This window comes from Alligator sinensis, unplaced genomic scaffold (assembly GCF_000455745.1).
Source record: "Alligator sinensis unplaced genomic scaffold, ASM45574v1 scaffold288_1, whole genome shotgun sequence".
In the NCBI taxonomy this organism is placed as follows: domain Eukaryota; kingdom Metazoa; phylum Chordata; order Crocodylia; family Alligatoridae; genus Alligator; species Alligator sinensis.
The window spans coordinates 4,008,076-4,028,493 of NW_005841876.1; the positions used below are offsets into that span (position 1 = coordinate 4,008,076).

Genomic DNA, 20,418 nt, shown 5'->3' on the forward strand with positions numbered 1-20,418 from the left:
CCCGCGCCTCGGGGCTGCCGCCTTCCCGGGGCCCCGCCGAGGAGGCCCCTGCCCTCTGCACTGTTTGTCAGCGCGCTGCCAAGCTTCAGTGTGCGACCATCGCATCGGGAGCAAAACACTGTGGTGCTTGCTGGAAAAATCAGCGTGCAAATAAGTTATTTTTTTCCAGACTTCATAGTGCGGGCTGTAGCTCTCTTGTGGGGGAGCGAGGCAGGGTATCCAAGCTGAAGCATTTCTGTATTTCAAGGCAAGTGGACATAAGCAGGGATCCTGGTTTTCTCTGATTGAAAAAAATATATATCCCCAATTTAGGTTTCAGAAAAGGAACCCAGAATCCATATTTTCTATGATTCAAATGAAACACCACTATATCTATCTCTATCTATCTATCTATCTATCTATCTGTAGCAGGGGTGGGCAATTATATCGGACAGAGGGCCGCTTGCTGAGTTCTGGCAAGCCATCGAGGGCTGCGTGACAGGCAGCCAGGGGCAGATAACTATTGGTTTTCTAAATGTTTAGGGGCCCCACGGGCTAAATAAAATGACCTGGAGGGTCGCATTTGGCCCGGAGGCCGCATTTGGCCCACCCCTGATCTATAGATATATCTCTATCTGTAGACATATCTCTATCCATCTACGGAGATAGATAGAGATATATCTATAGATAGATAAATGATTTCACATTTTTCCATGATTAAAATGAACCACCACTAATAAATATATATTGATAGATAGATAGATATGTTATTGATGTTGTGTGTATATATATATATATTAGTAGTGGTTCATTTTAATCATGGAAAAGTGTGTATTTGGGGTTCCTTTTATTAAACTGAAAATTGGGGATTTTATCCAAGAAAACCAGGATCCCCGGTCATAAGAAGGTGCTGACAACCAACCCAAAAGTCAGTTAAGACGCTGTGTCTTGTGGGCTAAGATCAAGCGTAGTCACTGCACTGGTCTGTTACCCAGACCAAGATGGATTTAAATGGCATTGTGTAGTGGAGGATGCACCCCTGTCCAATGCACTGCAGGCAGAAGGTCCTACACGTTTTGTAATTAGCTTCCCAGGGCCCAGCTTCCAGTGGGAGGATCTTGCCTACATGCTGACTTTATGGAAATGGGGGACTCCTCCCTACCTTGCTCCTGTGGCTGTTGGCTAAAGGCAGGTGAGACTTGGGGGCATCTGAACTCCAAGCCCTCTGGGTTTGGACCTGCATCTAGGATGCCTGCCAATGGATTTGGGAGTATCTGAAGCCCATTGTAGCCCCACAGATGGTGTTTGAACAGTTGAGTTTTGCTCAATGGAGAGGATTCAGAACTGACTTGGCTGATTTGTCCTGAAATATGAAAAAATTTCCAAAATTAAAAAAAAAGCCAGTTAAGACTCCCTGAGAGACTTGGGTTTTGCATATTCTGCATCAATTAGCTGCCTCAAAAAATTATCATACATTTTGAACACTCTTACCATTGTTGACTGTACATTGTACAAGCATTGAAATTATGGCACAAATATGATAATTATTGTACACCTGACAACACTGCAGCTTGTTCTGCAGCAGAAGTGGTGTGTGTGTGGAGCTTTTGGGGGGTCCCTTGTTTCAAGGCTCTGCAGAGAGGTGTCAGCTCAAGCTCGCTGCTAATGCAGGCAGCATTGGTTGGGCGCTGCTCTAACTCATTATGTTCAGAGTATTTCTCAGTGGAGCTGCATTCAAAGAAAGTGGCAGCAGGTGGGGCCCTGCGTGTGTGTGTCCTGGCCCTACACCCTGGACTTCAGAGGATGGAGGAGGCTCTCACTCTGCCAGCGACTTTGGGCAGACCCTCCCCTTCCACTGGATGGAGTCCTGTGGAAGGAGGTGGAGGGTTTACCCACATGTCCTTCTTCAGCTGTCCTTGCTTAAAAAGGTGCTTTGGTTAAGAGCATATTCATGGCTTAGTTTGGGGAAGATGCTGTTAGGTTAGGTAGGGAGATTCTAATAGTGATGTAGTGTTAAATTTTGCTTTCAAGGCAAACCACTTGTCTTGCAGTACAGCACTTTGTGCACAGAAGCTTGTGTAACATCTGTCCCAACTGTACTGTTGGTCCAGTAAAAGATACCACAAAAAAACAACCCTCGCTTCTTGCATATTTCTCAAACTGGCACAGCTAAAACAACACTCCAGCGCGATGGCTTCTTTTCTCTCGGGAAGTTGACATAGGCTCTCACTCCACAAGCTACTTCACACATACCATCCCTTTCAGATGGATGGACTCCTGTTGAAGAAGGTGGAGGGTCTGCCCAAATTGAGATGCTTACCCAAATGGAGATATTCTCTCACAAACATGGACAGTGTGTTAAAAAGTCCAAGTTGCGTTGAGGTGCTGTGATGGCCCAGGAAATATGTGAGAGGAAAGTGTTTATGTGGGCAGTATCTTTTATTGGCTCAACTAACTACATCGGGTCAGCAACCCTCGGCATGTGTGCCGAGTACGGCACGCGAGGCCATTTTGCTCGGGGACGCCACCACCGGCCTGGGCTCTAGGCAGCTGCTGCTAGCCACGAAGCCTGGGCTGCTCCCAGCAGGCAGCTGGGCGGCTGCAAGCCCTGCCGTGGTTGGCAGCAGCTAACCACAGGCCGGGGGGGGTGCGGTGAGCCTGCAAACATCTGCTCCGGGCTCTGGCATTAGCTCCGTACCAGTGGGTGCATGCGTGCCTTGGAACGGACTTTGTCCAGTGGCCCAGGAGCCTGGCTCCGTGTGCCTGCGCATCTGGCTCTGTGTGTTTGTCTGCCTCTGTCTGGTCCTGTGTGTCTGTGTGCACACACATGTTTGGTTCTGGATGTGTGTGTGCCCGTGCCTGTTCTGGGTGTGTTCTGGTTCTCTGTGTTTGTGCATGTGGTTCTCTCTCTGCTTTCCTTTTTCTTTCTTTCTCTCTCACTCTCCTTTCTCTTATTTGTCTCTTTTTTTCTCTGTCATTGCAACATGCTCAACAAGAAAGGAATATACAACAAAATTTAACATGACATCCTGTCATGTACACCGCCCCCGCCCTCAGCCTCATTTTGTTTTTCTGGCATGCCGGCACTCCGACACCTTCCAAGGTAGACATTGTGGGTTTTTTGGCACTCCGGCCAAAAAACGTTGCCTACCCCTGAACTACATGGTTGGGATAGAAAGAGGCTTCTTTCAGGGATTACAGTTGGCTTCCTCAGGCCTCTGAGAAGTGGATACAATTGAACTAAGTAGTATCTGCTTCTCTCCCAGAGGCCTTGGGAAAGGATACTGGGATCCCCAAAAGCTTCAACCATGCAGTTGAGCTAGTAAAAGCGATCTCCCATAAGAGTTCTTGCCCCTCACATTTTTTCTAGACCATTGTGGCAACAACATCACCTCAACACTACTTGTTAACATGCTTTGTCCACGTTGTGCAAGAAGTTCCATGTGGACAGAACCTCCACTTTCTTCAGTAGGAGCCCATTCATCTGAAGAGGATGGTCTGTGCAAAGAAGCTTGTGGAGCAAGAGCCTCCAATGTCAGCTACCTGAGAGAAAAAAGTTGTAGGGCCGGCATATTATTTTTAGCTGTGACAGTTCAGGATATATGCAAGAAGTGAAATGGGTTTTTTTGGTGATATCTATTGGATCAACAGTACAGTTGGGAGAGATGTTGGACAAGCTTTTGGGCACAAAGTACCGTTCTCCAAGACACCTGTTTTACCTTGAAAGCAAAATTTAACTCTACATCACTATTAAGCTCTCTCTACCTATCCTAATAGCACCTTCCCCAACCTAAGCCATGAAAACAGTCCTAAAAAAAATATTTTTAAAGGACACCTGAAGGAGGATGCTGTGCTCAGTTGATATCACCAAGAAAGCCTTGGTTTTTATGCGAGTCTTTTGGATATAGCTGGATATACATCTTTAAGAAGGCATTTAATGTCTTTTACCATCTCCTGTGGAATTATGAATATTAGTTGTTTTTAAAAATATATTGTTTCAAGCTTAAACTGTGAAAGTACATGTTGTTTGGTATAATTTAACCAAGCATTTTGAAAGAGATGCCTAAAACCAGTCATGTAGATTAGGTATTCAGTTTTCTACCTGTATTTGGCTTTGCAGAAAGACCTAAATTGCCTGATAATTACACTCAGGACACATGGCAGAAGCTTCATGAAGCAGTGAGAGCTATACAAAGTAGTACCTCTATTAAATACAACCTTGAAGAACTCTACCAGGTAAGAGTCCTGGTTATTTTATTTTTTTATGCCAAACTGAGCAGTATAGCATGACACTTGTTGCTTTGGAATATTCTTAGTCAGACAAATGTAAATTTGCAAGCTTTGTTTGTGTGCTGTAGATGTTAAAAATCAATTATATCTTGCTACTGATTGTGAGAGTATTGTTTTCTTAAGACATTTCTCATTTTCTAGATCAGTGGTTCCCCAAATATGATCCTCGGGGAAACTGTCTGTTGGTCCGTGGAGAACATTATCAGGGCCCATGTAACTGGCAGGTTATACTGAGGCATACAGAGATGTACTGGGGGACCAGCTTTTGTGGGAGAGAAAAGGGATGAGTGGTGGTACTCTCCCACAATTTGCCTGCTCAAGATATCAAATGAGATGTTATGTTCCATAATTTAAACTGCAAGTCGTGTTTATGTCCATTTGTCATCCAGGCATACTCTGGTCAGTAATAAATTGTGGTTTGTTTTACCAGAGCCATTCTCATAATTAAGCTTCAGTCATAAATCCTTTTGGAGCAAGAAAAAATATCTGTGCAGATGAAATTAGTATCAGGTTCTACCAGATTCATATTCTGATATATTTGTACAGTCGCTGAGACTTTAAAACTGTTACTAAATTAGGGGAAACATTGCTAGAACTTTTCTGGGATAAGAGGAGTTAGATATCCTTGACTTATATCCTTCTCTCCACCTTCTTCATTTTGTTCTTAAATAGTCTTCATTTTTTTATTGTCTTCATCCATATTCTTACTTTACAGTATGTGTACTTTATGGCAATAACATTTTTATAAAAATCAGTAATTACAGCATTATAAAAACAAAATAAATCCAAAGACCTCAAAATAATTGTTGGTCAAGTAAGCAGGTGCTTGTTTTTTTATCAAAGATTATTTGGAGCATTTAACAACATATCCTTCTCAAATGCATTTTAAATCCACTATATTAACTTGAAAATGAAGTGTAAGTTAGTCTTTTCCATAAGTAACTTTAGATAGTTTCTACTTATGTCTTGGGACTTTATAGGATTGCAAAATTCCAATTGTGTAAGTGTGTCACATTCAAAGATTTGAAGCTCAGTAGCTGAAAAATCATAAAGTTTTCTTAATTTCTTAATCCCCAAAAGACCAGTTACTTGGCATTTTGAAAAGTGAGAGATAAGATTATATTAGCATGAGCTTGAAATCAACAAAGTCATGTGCTTTTTGTCAAGAGGGAAAAGAATGGAAAAGCTAGAGCTCACCTATATTGTACAAAAGCAAACACCAGATTTATTGTTCTTCTTGCTAATTTGCAAACTCCTAGTATATACTGCCAGTTCATTAATTCATAATGGATCCATTTTGCAAATTAACAAGGTTCTTAAATATGTCTGTGTTCATTTACTTGTTTGCTTGGGTGGGAAATGAAAGGTTGAATTCAGCCTTGGTGAGAAATATTGTGTAGTTATAGATAGTCCTAACTGCCTCATTCTGGATATAATCCCATCCACAGGGAAGAATTTGGGTGTGTGTAACTCTTTTAGCTTCTGTTCTTTGTCTCTTTACCCGTCATTTTGGAAAAGAGGTTGTGAGCCTACCGAGCCCAGCATGTAGGCTTACAACCTGATCTGCCGCATAATCAAAAGCTGTAGTCCTCTATTACTTTTCTAGTTTGACAAGAAATGAGATTCAAATGTAATATTAATATGGATTTGATTTTGTACTTGGCAAGAATTTGCAGTAATGGTGGCTGAGCCTAACGTGTTTGTTAAAATAATTAACTAGAGCTTTTTTTAAAACCCTCTAATATAACTGTTATTTTGTTCCCCAAGTCTAATTGTTTTTCACTTATCAGAGCTTTTAGCTAAGTTGAAGGTAAAACTAAAGATATGTGCTTTTTAAAGTAGGACTAAGGGTTTCTAATACTTGGCACAGAAAGGGGAAATTCACTGTTACTCCTATTCGTAGTATCATAGTACTTAGAGTAGGAAGGGACCTAAACAGCTACTTCATCTTTGCCTTACTAGTGACAACAGCATCCAGTCTTTCCTTCCTCTTCTGTGTGATTTTGAAAACCCTTAATTGTGTGATCAGTGGCCTCATCTTGCAAGGCCTTGTGTTGTACAATATGAGTTTTATGGAAAAGGATGCTTTGTAAAAGAGCTAAGATATTCATATGGGGGCTTCATTGTTCTATATAAGTTTTAATTTAGCATTATGCCACTACCATAACAGTACTGCTACCATCCTTTTTCTTCCCTTCGTCTTTCTGGTAGGGGCCATCTTTTTGTTCTGTTTAGTTTTTAATTATATGTGGACAGTTGTCATATTACTTTCAACAGTGCTTGAATAGTAAAAGTAATTTGTGTCTTTGTATATTAAAATGTTAATCTTTAATACGAGGGAAGAAAGAATAGGGAATGATAGCATTATGGTGTTGGTCCAATTAGGAATTTGTGAAGTAGGTGTCTTTTTCAGGATACTGTAAAGTCATTGGGAATCAATTGGGTGACAAGCGCTGTTAATTTTCCTCTATCCGAGCCTTATTCAGATTCAGTTTCTCTATATCATTTCTCTTTAGTTTCCAATATATTTGATCCAGTTTCTAAGGTGATACTTTGCCTGCCCTTCTGCCAAACAGTTATAGGTGCAACATGGACAAAAACTATAACATACTTTTTGTAGTGGAAATCAGTATATATCTACCTGTACTTGAAGTGCTGTGATCTTCATTTCTAATGTGTTCACTTTAAAATTTGTCACACTTTCCATGTTCTTAGTTTCCTTTTCAGTTCACATATTTTGATTCAGTATTGCTTGGGGACATTTAAGCTCCTATTTAATTGTTTTTTGTTCTTACTGCCATCTCTGTCTCATTGTTTATTTTTTTGGTCCTTTTTATTCAGTTTTCAAGCCTTCACTTATTCCTTTTATTCCAAATTTGTTTAGTTCTGTAAGTTTCTGCTTTATTTTTCATTCCTTTTTACACACTGTACTCTGTTTCCTCCCCATCAACTCCCACTCCACACCCTTCCTTTACCCACCCCTTTGTTCCACTCTCCACCTTTTCTTCCAGTTTGGCTACCAGGTTCCTCTTGTGCACTTCTCAGGGTAATGAAACTGGTTTATCTAGCATGACCTCTTCTTAGCCCCCAGAGTACAGTCAAGAAGTTTTTAAAATCATTCTCTTCTGGAAATTTTTTCCAACTTTTAAATCTACCTGTAACTCTGCATAAGATCATTTTAAAAGTAAGTCTCTAGGGTAAGAATTACTATACATTATCCTTAAAGTATGTCACGCCTAATTTGGCATATGAATGTTCTGCCCTCAAGGAAGTAAAAGTCAATTAACAAGGTGTCACTAACATTTCAGCACTGGGAGTCTAATTCTCAACTACTTCATGATGCAGATTTATTTCAGACCCACATTTATCTTCATCCCTCACAAATATTGTGTATGTCCTCTCACTGTTAAAAATGTTAGCAGAAATTTGAACATCATGTTATTGAATTACTTACTTTACAGCATCACATCATTTCAAGCTTTCATCATGGCTTCTTTCTTCTTGAATCATTGTTACAGATTATGGCCTTAGTGTTTTAAAGTGTTCCTAAGGGATTAATTTATGACAGTGACAAATGACACCATTAGGCTTGTTTTAGTGGTATTTTTACTTGCAACAGTGTTTGGTATTGTCTGTACTTTTCTTATACATTTCTGTGGACTACCAGAGCATAATTGTGTTTTTGATAGATAACCGTGCTCCTACTTCTTTATAGGTATCATTGCCTACTTAGCGAACATTTAGGAGTAAATCAAGAAGTATCTTTGCCACATGCCCTTCAGCTGTCTTTTCTGGCTGATGTTGTATTACGACTTCAGAAAAGATGAGCATTGAACACACAAATTTGAAGCACACTAAATCCACTCCAATTTGGAGTGCTTCAAATTTGGACCGCTTCAGGGCAAGTACAGACATGTAGCCTGCTGTTGGAAGGCTTCAACAAAAGTTTCGTAGCAGCATGCCAGCAGTGTGCTCCCCAGTCACGTGGTATAACAAAGGGTTACTTAGTCTGTGGGTGCAGACAGAAGTGACGGTTTTCACCTGATCTGGCCACAGAAAGCAGTTTGTAGTTGTGACCAAACACAAATGCACAGCTACAGACAACTTCATAAATGGCTGGTCAAGTGAAAATCTGACCCCTTATTGCATAAGGTATTAGATAAAGACGTTTCAAAATGTAGCGTCTTGTGTAACTTGTGTCTGTGGAGCTCCCAGCCTGTTGCTGTTTTCAGAATGAGAGCGGGGAAGGGAGAGGAGGGAGTTCAGTCTGGGGATTTTTTCAGCCCCACCTGGAGGGTGGGGTTGGGTGTATTGGAGCCCCCCTTCCCCCAAAGTGGAGGGGCTCCAGTTCACCCACCCTATCCTTCAGCACCAGCTGGGGAGCCCCAAGAACAAGCTCCCTCTGCTGCCTTTCCCCCCCCTGCCATTCTGGAAAGATCGAGCACTGGCAGAGGATCTTGGCCATTGCTGTGACAGCTAGATTCCCTGCTCCCCGGAACCACCAACGAACTTCTGTTTGGTCTGGGGTAACCTTGTCACTCAGAATGCTTTGCAAAAATCATTCTGAGTTAGAGCTGGGAGCTACACTTCTGTCTGCGCCCTGTGGCTCCACCCCCTCCCTTCCCACCCACAGTGCTCATTGTTCCATTCACTGTGCACTTGAGCTGGAGACAATGATGCCTTGCCTCCAGAGATTGGCAAGGACAACTGAGTGCCCACTCTTGACAAAACTGGGAGATTGAGGCCGTACACGCTTGATGGAACTGGTAGACCTCACATCCTTCCTCCCGTTCCCCACTAGAAGTGGAAGTGTAGAGACAGACAGGCATGTAGAGATTCCTGCTTTCCAGTCCTCGGGATGGCCAACCACTAAGTAGCATGCTGCTTATTGGCTTTCTGTCCCCATCCCTCTGCTAATCTCTCATTGAGGGAGACAGCTGAAAACTGTTGGATGCTGGAGAACCAAGCAACCTCCTGTTGTGTTCTATAGTGCACACAGCTGTAACTGGAAGCACCTCAAAGTTGAAGTACCTTCAGATATTTGCTAATTTATCCAGGGTTATTTTGGGGCACTTGCTCTTTGAAGTGCCCCATAGGTATTTGAAGAACTTGAAATATTACAACTGTCCAGACCTGGTTGCCCACATCCTGGTTGACTCCAGGGCCTCATATACCTGTATACGAGCAGTAGATTAAGCTTAGTCTCTTTCACAGGGAAAACATAGCAAAAGTTTTATGGTGCATTCATGCAGACATTAAGTACCACATATAGCTTACATCAGTTACTTCAGTAAGATCTGTATACTTTACATATATCTGTAAGTATGATCCTTTGGGGATTTTAGAAATAAATTAGGAAGTGGTCACATAATTTATGTAGATTTCTTATTACACAGACACACACATCACATGGACTTGATCATTTCATGTACTGTATAGTGTGCCAGCAAAATTTGGGGCTCAGTGAGAGTTTAGCAATCTGCTGTTGCAGTATCAATTTGTGAGAGTCTATCCTGCTTGTACATGTGTATGCCTGGGTGTTTGCTGCTTGCACTACTGTTGTCCTAGTCAGATCATAAGTTTACTAGATATTGTATGGACACAAAACAAAAACACAGTACCCTCCCAAAAGAATTCCCATTCTAAGATGAGAGAGCCAATGATATGAAGAGGAGAATGTAAGGAAACAGTTGGACAACATGATTGGCTGTGGTCTCAGCGTGTCAGCATCCTAACAGTTATTAAGCTTCTTGTCATTACAAAAGAGAATTTTAAGGAAGGATTTCAAGAAGAGTGTGGCATTGCATTGTTGAAGTTTACAGTGAAGTTTCTTGGCCCAAGAATAAGGGGCAGCATACTTAACCGTGCCTGTGAGAGAACCTAACAAGTGGGTGATTAGAGGCTGGAAAATGACCTCATGATAATAAATACGAAATGAAATTTAGAGTGTGAATAGGTCATGAAGTAAAGATGTAGCTCATGTTCAGTTTGATAGAAAAGGAGGAACCAGTGGATTGCAGAGATAGATAACATGGCCAAAGTCATGGCTTAGAAAAATATTTTTTGGATCAGGCATCATAGCTATGAATGCAGAATTGTATTTGTCAGGATTGTATTTGTTGAGGCTATAGAGAGTGAAGTTCTGGTAACAAAAATGAGAGGCTGGACAGTAGTTTTAACTATGCAGATGGGCAAGTATTGCCCATATCCTAAGGATGTTATGCAGAAAAAATATATAAGATTACAATCTGTGACTGCTCTGTGAATGCATTTCTTCAAGTATTCTGAAGCTGAGTTGGAAAAAAAAATCTAAACATTGTTAAAATAAATATTTAGCAAAAAAAGACATTCTGTAATTGACCGAGGTTAAAATGAAATATTACAATTATTTTAGTACTAGTCCCACACAAAGGTATGCTCAGAGAGTAATTTTTTATGTGGATACAATTAACTGTTAATCATCCCATAAATAGTAACCTTGCCATGCATTCAGCAAATTAATGACATGACAACATGGGAAACCAACCACAAAAATATTCTACAAAATATGTGTAATATTTTTGTGGCTGGTATCCATCACATGTTAAAATGAATGTGTAGTAAGGTAGCTGTCTCTAGTGGGTTATGGAATAGAGAAAATCCCACACAATTTACTGATTCGTTTTGATGCGCTGGCTGGGGGAGTAGTTAGCTGATTGCACGATTTCACAATGATTACACACTTAATTTATACAACACAATTTTATTTTAAAACTCTTTGCTACGTATATAACACTGCTTAGCTTTAAGAAACACCACAAACATTAAAAACACAATAATTACATATATCAGAAACAATGCTCCGAATGCACTTCCTTCCCAAACAATGCTATAAGAATTAGTGTTACAAAAACAACTACAATTACAACTAAAAGTTAAATTTGAATCAATACTATTATTTTTCATAATATACTTACAATCCTAGAATTCCGAGAAGCCAAATACCAAAATATAGATTCATTCCTCAGTAGTACGATTTAATGGGTTGGCCTCAGTAGTACGGTTCAATGGTCTGGCCTCAGCAATACGATTCAATGAGCTGGGCTCACCAGTGATAGGACTACGTCCCCTTCCTTCAGTCCCTTTCAGGTGCTCCGCGGCTTCAGCATGAACTAAGAGATTCGGGTTCACGGAGAGGTTGGATTAGGTGATCAATCTAATCCGAGTTTACACTTCCGATTCTTCCTTCGTTGTTCTGCAAGTGAAGTCACCTCCAAATTGGGACAGTAAGTTACAGGTTTTTATTGAGTGAGCTGCCGTCATTGGGCTCCTCCTACTCAATTTATCATAACTCCCAAATTTGGGCTCGGATCTTACTCAACAGAAATTACCTTTGTTGAGCATTTTAAATTATTCTTGGGGAGACTTCCATATCACTGTAAATACCCTTTTCTTAGCAATTTGGTTAAAAGGCCTTAGGCTTTGATGTCTCGGAATTCAGGATATTTGCTTTCTTTGTAAAAAACTTCTAAAGATACAATTTAAATCAAGGCTTTAAGTGAAGTCAAGACATTTCGCACGTAGCTCTGAAACAATGAGCTAGATAAGGAGATAAATCCTATCTTCTTCCTGAAACTGGCTAATGGGCAACCTTTACAAACATTCAAACTATTTCATTCAGTATGACAGTAGCCCCCCATGCATCTGATGTTGGTTGTCTTACTCGGCTTTGTTAGAAGCTCCACCATATCAGAAGGTTGACAGCTGTGTGGTGCAGCCCTGCTGTACCCTGCTGTTTTCAGTGTGTCTTGTCCAGGGGAGCCAGTCTGCCCTGTGCTGGGGAGCCACCAGGTCTTGGTGACTCCTATGGCTCACTGCAGTCTGGTACCAGAACATGCCTTGTCTTCAGACCCCACCAGGGCTGTGGGCCAAGGCAAGCACCATGCTAGGCTCTGGGAGTTGTGGAGTCCCCCGAGACCCAGCAAGTTGACTGCCTTGCTCCACAGCACCCAGGGAGCTGCAGGCAAGGCACTTGATACATCCTGCCCACAGAAACCCTGGGATTGGGGTCCCCTTGCACCAGGACTTTAAAGACATGTGTAGCTGCCTTGTACACAAGGCTTTCCAACATCCTAGTGCACAGGGTCTGGAACTGATAATCAGCTGATTGTCAGTCCCAGACCACGCTGGCATCGCGATCCAGCCCCAGTGTGGTCCCAGGGTTGGGACCTAAAATCAGCTGATTGTTAGTCAGGGTTGGCACCATAGGGCTGTGGGCACCAGGTTTGCAATTTGCCAGTGTATGGTGAAAGCCCAGCTCTCCCTGAACTGGCAACTAGTAATGGCATGATCGGGATCTGATCCCAAAAAAGTGTGTCCTGCCATGCATGTGTGTTATGGCAGGAGGTGCAGTTGCTGGGATCACTGATCAGACCACATTGTGCTATTAAATAAGTGTTTCAAGGGCCCAGGAATCAGATCCACAATCTATGTATTCCAAATAAATTTGGATCAGCTCTTCAGGGTGGTAGAACATACTGTGGAGGTAACAGCTGAAATAACTAGAATTTATATGGCAAGGCTGAAGATCAAATGTAGTTCAATACACTACATCAGTGATTTCAAGTAGAACAGAACATGATATAAAAGTTAAATCTACCAGAGCAAGTCAACACTGGTGGTCTTTGGTCTTTTCTGTGCAACAATATCATTACTTTTTTCAGGCATCCAAATTTTAAGTTTATATAAATGAAGGTATGTGGAATTCTGAAAGAGAGGAATTAAGCCAAAGCAAATATTAACTCTGAAAATAAAGTCACAAATTTTCAAGACCGCAGCTATATTCAACCAATTTAAACAAGATTTGGTCCTCAGAAAACTTCAGTTTAAAAACCAAACTCTGTCTCTCCACCTTGGATGTTATTTCCAGTTTTTCATATGGATGTGAAAGCTGGAAATCCACCAACACTTTTTTAATTAAAAATTTTAAGTATTAAATGGAATTAATTTTAACAAATTTGATGATTCCTCAGAGTTCAACACCGTATGTCCAAATCTGTCCAGAAAAGAAAATTGAAAAACCTGGCTCGTGTTAAACATTAAGTCAGTGTCTGTCATGGTAAGCATGCTGTTGGGCAGTGAGAGAAATGAATATATAAATTTTGCTGAAAGAATCCATCTAATGAATGGTAGTTGTAGAAGGAAAACTTAACTTACCATACTTACATCATAGAGGACAAGCAAAGAGTGGCCTAGGATAGATGGGCCTAGCACAGCCCTATTTTGTCCTAACTGATGTCTGATGTTACTGAAATAATTAAGATTCAGAAATAAAAGTCCATTAAATTTTGGGGGGGTTTTCTTCATATTTTGGCTAACCGTATTTTTACTATCCTTATTAGTTTGGATGAATACATTTTCTTTTTGTTTTCTGTTATATTTGTTATGTTGGTACACAATCCAAACAAAACACCATTATTTGGATTTTTAGAGTTTATTTATTACTTTGTTTTTGTTTTTTATAGGCTGTTGAAAATCTCTGCTCTTATAAAGTGTCTGCTACGCTGTACAAGCAATTGCGACAAGTCTGTGAAGAACATGTAAAAGCACAAATCTTTCAGTTCAGAGAATATCCTTTGTCTTGCATTAAAAATCAGTCAAATATATCTTTAAAGATTTACTTTTTGAAGTAATACAACAGTTAATAAAACAAAGTTAATCAAAAGAGTTGATAAATATTCTGTATTGAACACTTACATATCTTAAATTTGGTTTGACAGAATTCTGCTTGCCTGAAATGGGTAACTTTAATATATGGTTCAATAAAATATTGGTAACATTTTCATTATTGTCAGCGCATTAACAGTGTATGAGTAAATTTTATACCTTGTTTAGACAGTTTTCATTAGTCAGCATAAGTGAATTTTTAACTCCTGGAAAAAAAAACATTATTGCAGGGGAATATTATGCAGGTAATGTGTCTCCTGCCTCCAGATTAGGATTATAGATTTTACTTTCTAATCTCTGGAAGCCCAGCATTCAACTCCTGTAACTGTAATGTGGACTGCTTGGATAGATAGTGGAGTAAATTGTAAATGTGTGTAAAGCTCTTCTGAAACCAGTTTCTGTGTGAATACCTGACAGTTGGTACTGTCTGGGGCAGTGGTCAGCAATCTTTTCAGGCTGCAGGCCGAATGACTGACTCAGTTTGGGTCAGAGGTGGATGGGCTGTAGCAACCAGCCGCCACTTGTCCTCATCACAGCATGGGGAGAAGTACTTGCTGCAGCCCAGGGGAAGCACCCTCTACTGCCACTGCTTGCACAAGAGAGGCCCCATCACTGAAACCCTATGTCTGTGGGTTGGATCTGGCCTGGGGACTGTAGGCTGCTGACCCCTGATATAGGGTACTATTCCTCACAGTATTTTAATGAGCCCCAGATATGTTGTTTATATTCCACATTATTTAAGTCCTTTGTTTGTAAGGGATATAAGGGCATCTCTACTACACATAGTACAAAATGTTTTTATAAACAGCTTTTTTTTTTATATTGCTGTCAACTCTGCTGAATTGCTGGGAGGGTTGATTTTGACACAGATGGGATTCCTCTTTAATCTGTCAAAGTTAAGCAATGCTTCTCTCTCACACCATCTGGTGGATACAGTGAGAGGCATTTGCTCAGAAACTTAAGTGATGCTTTTGCCTAGCCCTATGCTGAGCTTAATTGAATTCTAATTCCTGACTTCCCGCACAATATCACTTGTGTTTCTTTTCTGAAGAGCTGACAAAGATAACCGCTTGTAGCCTGTTTCAAAGGTGTTGACAATCTGGTTTTCCTTAATAAGTGCTGCACAGATTTTCTGGACAGTCTTCTATTTTTAAAGAAGATAGATAAATGCTGGCAAGATCATTGCAGACAAATGGTAAGTTGAATACTAAGTTCATAATACAAATTCTTGACTCATAAAATAAATCTGATGGGGGAAAAATCTGGTAACATTTGGTTGTGGCTTTTTCAAAGTATTGTCACATTTTTTGTAGTATTTGCAAGAGCCTGTCTGGAGATGCTGCGTGGCTGCTTGGTTGGCCTTTTTGATTGTTGCAGCCATGTATCGTCTCATAATGGCAAACAGTTGGAACACTACTCAAAATGTATGTGTACTTAACTGTATTTTATGATTGAAGGCAAAAAGTAATAAGAATGTGTGTTTTATTTTCTGGTTTTGATTTTGAGTAATTTTAAAAAACACACAGGTTTTAGTTGAGTTAACCTTGTATGAGGGTTAAACTTGACTGATTTTTTTTTTTTTCTTTCACTATCCACCTCTGCCAATCTGCCTTTCCCTGCATTTGTTTTCTCCCCCTCCTTGCTCTTCAATAGCTTTTACCCTTGCAGTAAATTTTAGATAATTTTTATAGCTGAGAGGAGTGGGAAATTAGAATAACTTATTTACAGTAAAAGTTAAGGATTAAAATAATACTTCATTCCTTAGTGACTAAGCAGGAAGTATCCCCCTTAGAAAAATGAGAAGTGCAGAAGATGTCATAGCCCTTCAGCCCTGAGTTTTCTTAAAAACAAAAACAGAAAACTGTGTGCGCTCTTCTTTTCCCTGTAGTTTTGTTTCAGGGTATGTCTAAGTTGTTTAAGTGACATTCCTCAGTTCTTGGTTGCTTCCTGAACATATTAACCTAACATTTAACATTAAAAGAAACAGAAATAACTTTAAACTCTCAAATTCTTTAATCTAAAGATGGATAACTTCCCTTACATTAGTTTTGATTACTGGCAAAAATATAGTGGGGCTTCAAGGCACAAGACACAAATCAGGAAATATCTTTAAATTTTTAAACTATCATTTCTAATCTTTGGAAGAGAAAATAACAGTACCTTGCAGAGGTGTTAGATAGGTGGTTAAAACATTAAGCAGCAAGAACCAGTTGGAAAAACTATTGTTCCCTCCTTGCAATGCAAAATGTTATAGAAAAAAAATCCTTTCAAAGATTTTTCTATAGGAATTTTGACAACAAAACAAAAGACTTTTCACTTAGCTTAGATACTATTTTGAAATGAGAAGTGTTTTAATGTAATGTTATTTTGGTTTGTTTTATGAAAATTAAAAATATTTGGATTATCCATTTTCATTTTTTAGATTTTCAGGATATATTTTCCTTTCTCTTTTCTTACATTTTCTTCCTCCAGTGTCATAGGAAGTGTGTGCGGGGGAAAACACTTATTTATTTTTTTTCTACCTGGTATAATGTTGGAAAACAGTAAGGAAGACTGGATGACCAAAAAGAATTTAAAATGTTCTAAAAAGAAAGTCAATATTTCATTGAAATAGGAATAGACACTTGTCTGTGAAAAGTCAGGTTACATTAACTATAGTTAGTCAGACTAAGCACGTTTTCCAATAGAAAATGTTTCAGAAAAACCTTTCTGAGTTTATAGGAAACCAAAGAGAAAATAATATGACAGTACTGAAGGGCTTTTTCTCTGTTCCAACAAAGTGTAACTTTGCATTGCCTAGTTATCTGAACTACTTCTAAGTCATTTTCTAGTGTGGAAACGAAGTGGGAGTTTGTTTTTCATATTTAACTTGCTCTGAGAGACATGGAGAGAAATTTTTACTGGACCAATAGGAAGAGAAAGTGTCCAGTTAACTAAAAATACTAATCTTTGTAAGTGTGTGAGTTCTGAAGAAAAATGAAGATAATGGGTATTAGAGAGAGATTTTATAAACTTATCCCTATTTTCTTCTTCTTATGTCAGGGACTTATTTTCATAGTAAAAGGGTACACTGCATTGTCATTCACTTCTCACCATAAAAATGGTGTTTGGAAAAAAATTAAACTAAACAAATACTATTTATAGTTTGCCATTTAAGAATGTAGGCTGAAAACTTAATGGTTGCACTGCTTTGGGGACTTGGTGGGTAGCAATAATACAACATCTTATACCATTTTAATAGCTTTTGATTTATTTTTTTTAGTATGTTAATTGAATACAGGCTTTCTAGCAATATAATTGGTACTTAGCCACTGTGGGCATCAAAATTGTTTGAAAACTTGTAATAGGCCTTCATAAAAATCACCTGGTTAAATGTATGAAAAATCATAATGATAAAAGTACACTTTACGAGTTGATTCATTACCACACCTCCTAATAATATAAAATACAATCCTGTGTGCTGCAAACAGATAAAAAAACAGATTGGTTCAATCACTACCTTTTATTTCCAGATCATGATTAGAAGTATTTTCTTATTTTTGGATCGTACATATGTACTTCAGAATTCAATGCTTCCTTCTATATGGTAGGTATTTATATAAGTACCTTTTAAAACTTAATATGTAGTTTAAATTTGTAAGCTTTTTTTTCAGATTATTACCTTTGTTATATATAGCACATCTCATTTCAGTAACATTCCCTGTAAATGTATAGGGTTATATGTAAAACTGATCAGTGTGCATGTGTACTTTTTTCCTGGGGCCAAAAACGTCAATAATGCCTGGTAAAATAAAGGAATATTATAATACTCTACAAAATGGGTATTATAAAGTCAGGAAATTTGGAGTTAAAGCTTGACATAAAAGAAACTGAAACCTGTTAAGATAATGAAATTCCCCAGTTACAGCACCCAAACAATGTTAACTCTGTCTTTTGGTAACACTGGGTGCATCTTCACATGCACTTTATTGTGGAGTTCACTAATTATTTCTGCAGTAAAGCATCACTGTCTACATGTGCCAGTATTAGGGCACAGTAATTTAATTAACTGTGCCATGAGATAATACTGTTGGGGGACTACTGTCTTATGGTGGAGTAATTTAACTGCAATTGGACACTCATGAAGATGGTGACATCGGGCATAAATTGCACGCAGTCAACCCAGGCAGCTGGGGGTCAGACCCCTGCCTGCTGCCTAGCCACACAGCTCTGCACATTCAGCACTCTTGTGTCCCAGTCAGCCCCAACACCACCCAACGCCCCCACCCAGAACCCGGGGCTGATTTCCCCAAGCCTGCTGCTAACGTGGTCCTAGTCTGCCCCAGCTCAAAGTGCTGCTGTCCCAGGCGCATGTGTAAACACTGTGCTGTGTCCAGGAGCAGTGCACTCCAGCTCAGAGTGCTCTGGAATTTATCGCTTCACCTTAACTGCATGTGCAGATACACCCACTATGTAATAATCTTAAAATTCGGGACACTTTAAGATTTTTAGAGGATTAAAGGAATTTAGAGGAATTTGTTCTTGTTTTTTTGAAGATATGTTCCTTGCTCCACTGTCCTCTCCATGGTGTCAGCATAGGATAGAGTTAAGACAGGGGTGGGCAATTATTTGGGACCAAGAGCCACATAGGCTGTTTTGTTGAGCTATTGCAAGCTGAGTCAGCACCCTCTTTCCCCCCCCCCCCCCAAAAAAAAAAAAAACAAAAACCCAAAAAACAATTCACCAAAACTCCCTGTATGGGATGGGGCCCTGGGTAGTAGTGTTTAGGAGCAGGAGGGGTGGGAGAGGCTGGAGTCATGGGGTGGTGACACTTCAGGCTGGGGCTGGGTCAGAGCCACAATCCGTTGCCTGCACAATGCTGTGACAAGTGTGGGTTCTGCAGGCTGGGGCATTCAGGGAGTGGATCGCAGCTCTGCCCTGCCCTGCAATCCCAGCCCCGGCTCTGGATGCAACTCCCCACCTGCCCACTACCAGCACACCCTGCCCACACAGCTCCCTAAGCTGCGTCCAGAGCCAGGATCTTGGGGCAGTGACAGTGTGTGGCCATGGCAGAGCTGGAAGCTGCCACCAGGCCTCATTCCCCTGCCCACATGCCTGATCCAGTGCACATGGCACCCTCTCAGGCCGGTCCAGAATGTTGGCCAGGGAGTGTGTGGGCTTGATCCAGCCCATGGGCCAGCCCCATGTCACTTGCCCAGCCTGTGCAGCCCTATGAGTTTGACACCTTGCTATATGCCAGTCTCCTACTGTCAGATCAGCTTCATTATGAGGGTGGTCAGGTGTTGAAACAGGCTATCTGGAAAAGTTGTGGAATCTCCATCTTTGGAAACTTTCAAGCAAGTTAGACAGACACTTGCCTGGGATGGTTTAGTTGGGGATGATTCTACCTTGAGCAGGGGGCTGGACTAAATGGCCTTTTGAGATCCCTTCCAGTTCTACTTTCTTATAATCCTATTATTTACCAAATGTTCAGAAGTTTGACAAATCAAAGTTTGGTCCTGGCACAGAAAAAGACTTTTGTACCTACCTGGTGCCATAGTGATTATCTGACTCCTGCACTCATCAGTTTCCTCTTTCCTGTGGACTGATGAGAAGGTTCACAGAATGCAGACTGACATCAGTGGGGCTGCTAGGGAAATGACAGTCTGGCAAGCAAGCCTGCTGCTTTCCATTCTCCACAGGCCAGTGGGGTTCCCACTTCCCTGTGATGGCAGCAAGCAGGAGCAGAGGTTGTACAAGGACTTAAGCCATCTGTTTGGAAGAACTGGGTGGAAGACTGAGGGTTGTAGTGCTTTCTTGCCACTCATGTATGCTTTTGCTTCAGCTATAAGGCTGGAAAGGACTTTTTATATTTAAATGTCCTGTGGTTTTTCTGTTTCTGTATGAATTCTCTAAAACTTACTGCCTGTATTGTTTTGGTGAAAACACCTTTGATTTAATTGTGTTAAGAAAGCCAGTGCATGTGTGTTTGGAGATCTAAAGTATATGTAAATTAATAGCTGTCACAGTCCTGGTCAGGCTGTCTCTCAGCTGGACATAGGCTACAATGTTTTAGTTCTCATGTTGGACCAATAATACTTTTAAGCTTCCTTGAGTCTGAGTAGAGTTAGGGTATTGGTTTCTAGGCACAATCTCAGATTTTCTTGTTGGCATGAATGTCTGAGAGCTGTGACCTGAATTTCGACAGCTAGAATCTGAGATAGGTTAGTATTGACTCTTCCAGACATTTCTGTTGCTTCGGTGTACATTTTCCCAGGTTCCTACCTTATGGGCACTCCAGATTACTGCTTGCCTCTCCAGGGATACGTGATAGTTGAAGCTAAAACAGACAAGGGCTTTTCAAAACTTCTATCATAATTACTTTTTCCTTTAGTTAGAACTGGATACAACTTTAGGTAAAACACTTGCATGCTATTCTCTGAGTCAGTTTTCTCCACACTCTTT

General features: G+C 40.3%; 1 protein-coding gene across 1 annotated transcript in view; it reads left to right on the forward strand.

Annotated features, from left to right (window-relative positions):
- The first annotated feature begins 4,097 nt into the window (after positions 1–4,097).
- CUL4A (cullin 4A) overlaps positions 4,098–20,418 on the forward strand; it is a 55,589-nt gene continuing 39,268 nt past the window's right edge. The window contains exons 1-4 of the mRNA XM_025196112.1: positions 4,098–4,215; positions 13,773–13,876; positions 15,100–15,169; positions 17,487–17,560. Of these exons, the coding sequence (XP_025051897.1) occupies positions 15,167–15,169; positions 17,487–17,560 (77 nt within the window). The 5' untranslated portion in view covers positions 4,098–4,215; positions 13,773–13,876; positions 15,100–15,166. The remainder of the gene's footprint in view (positions 4,216–13,772; positions 13,877–15,099; positions 15,170–17,486; positions 17,561–20,418) is intronic.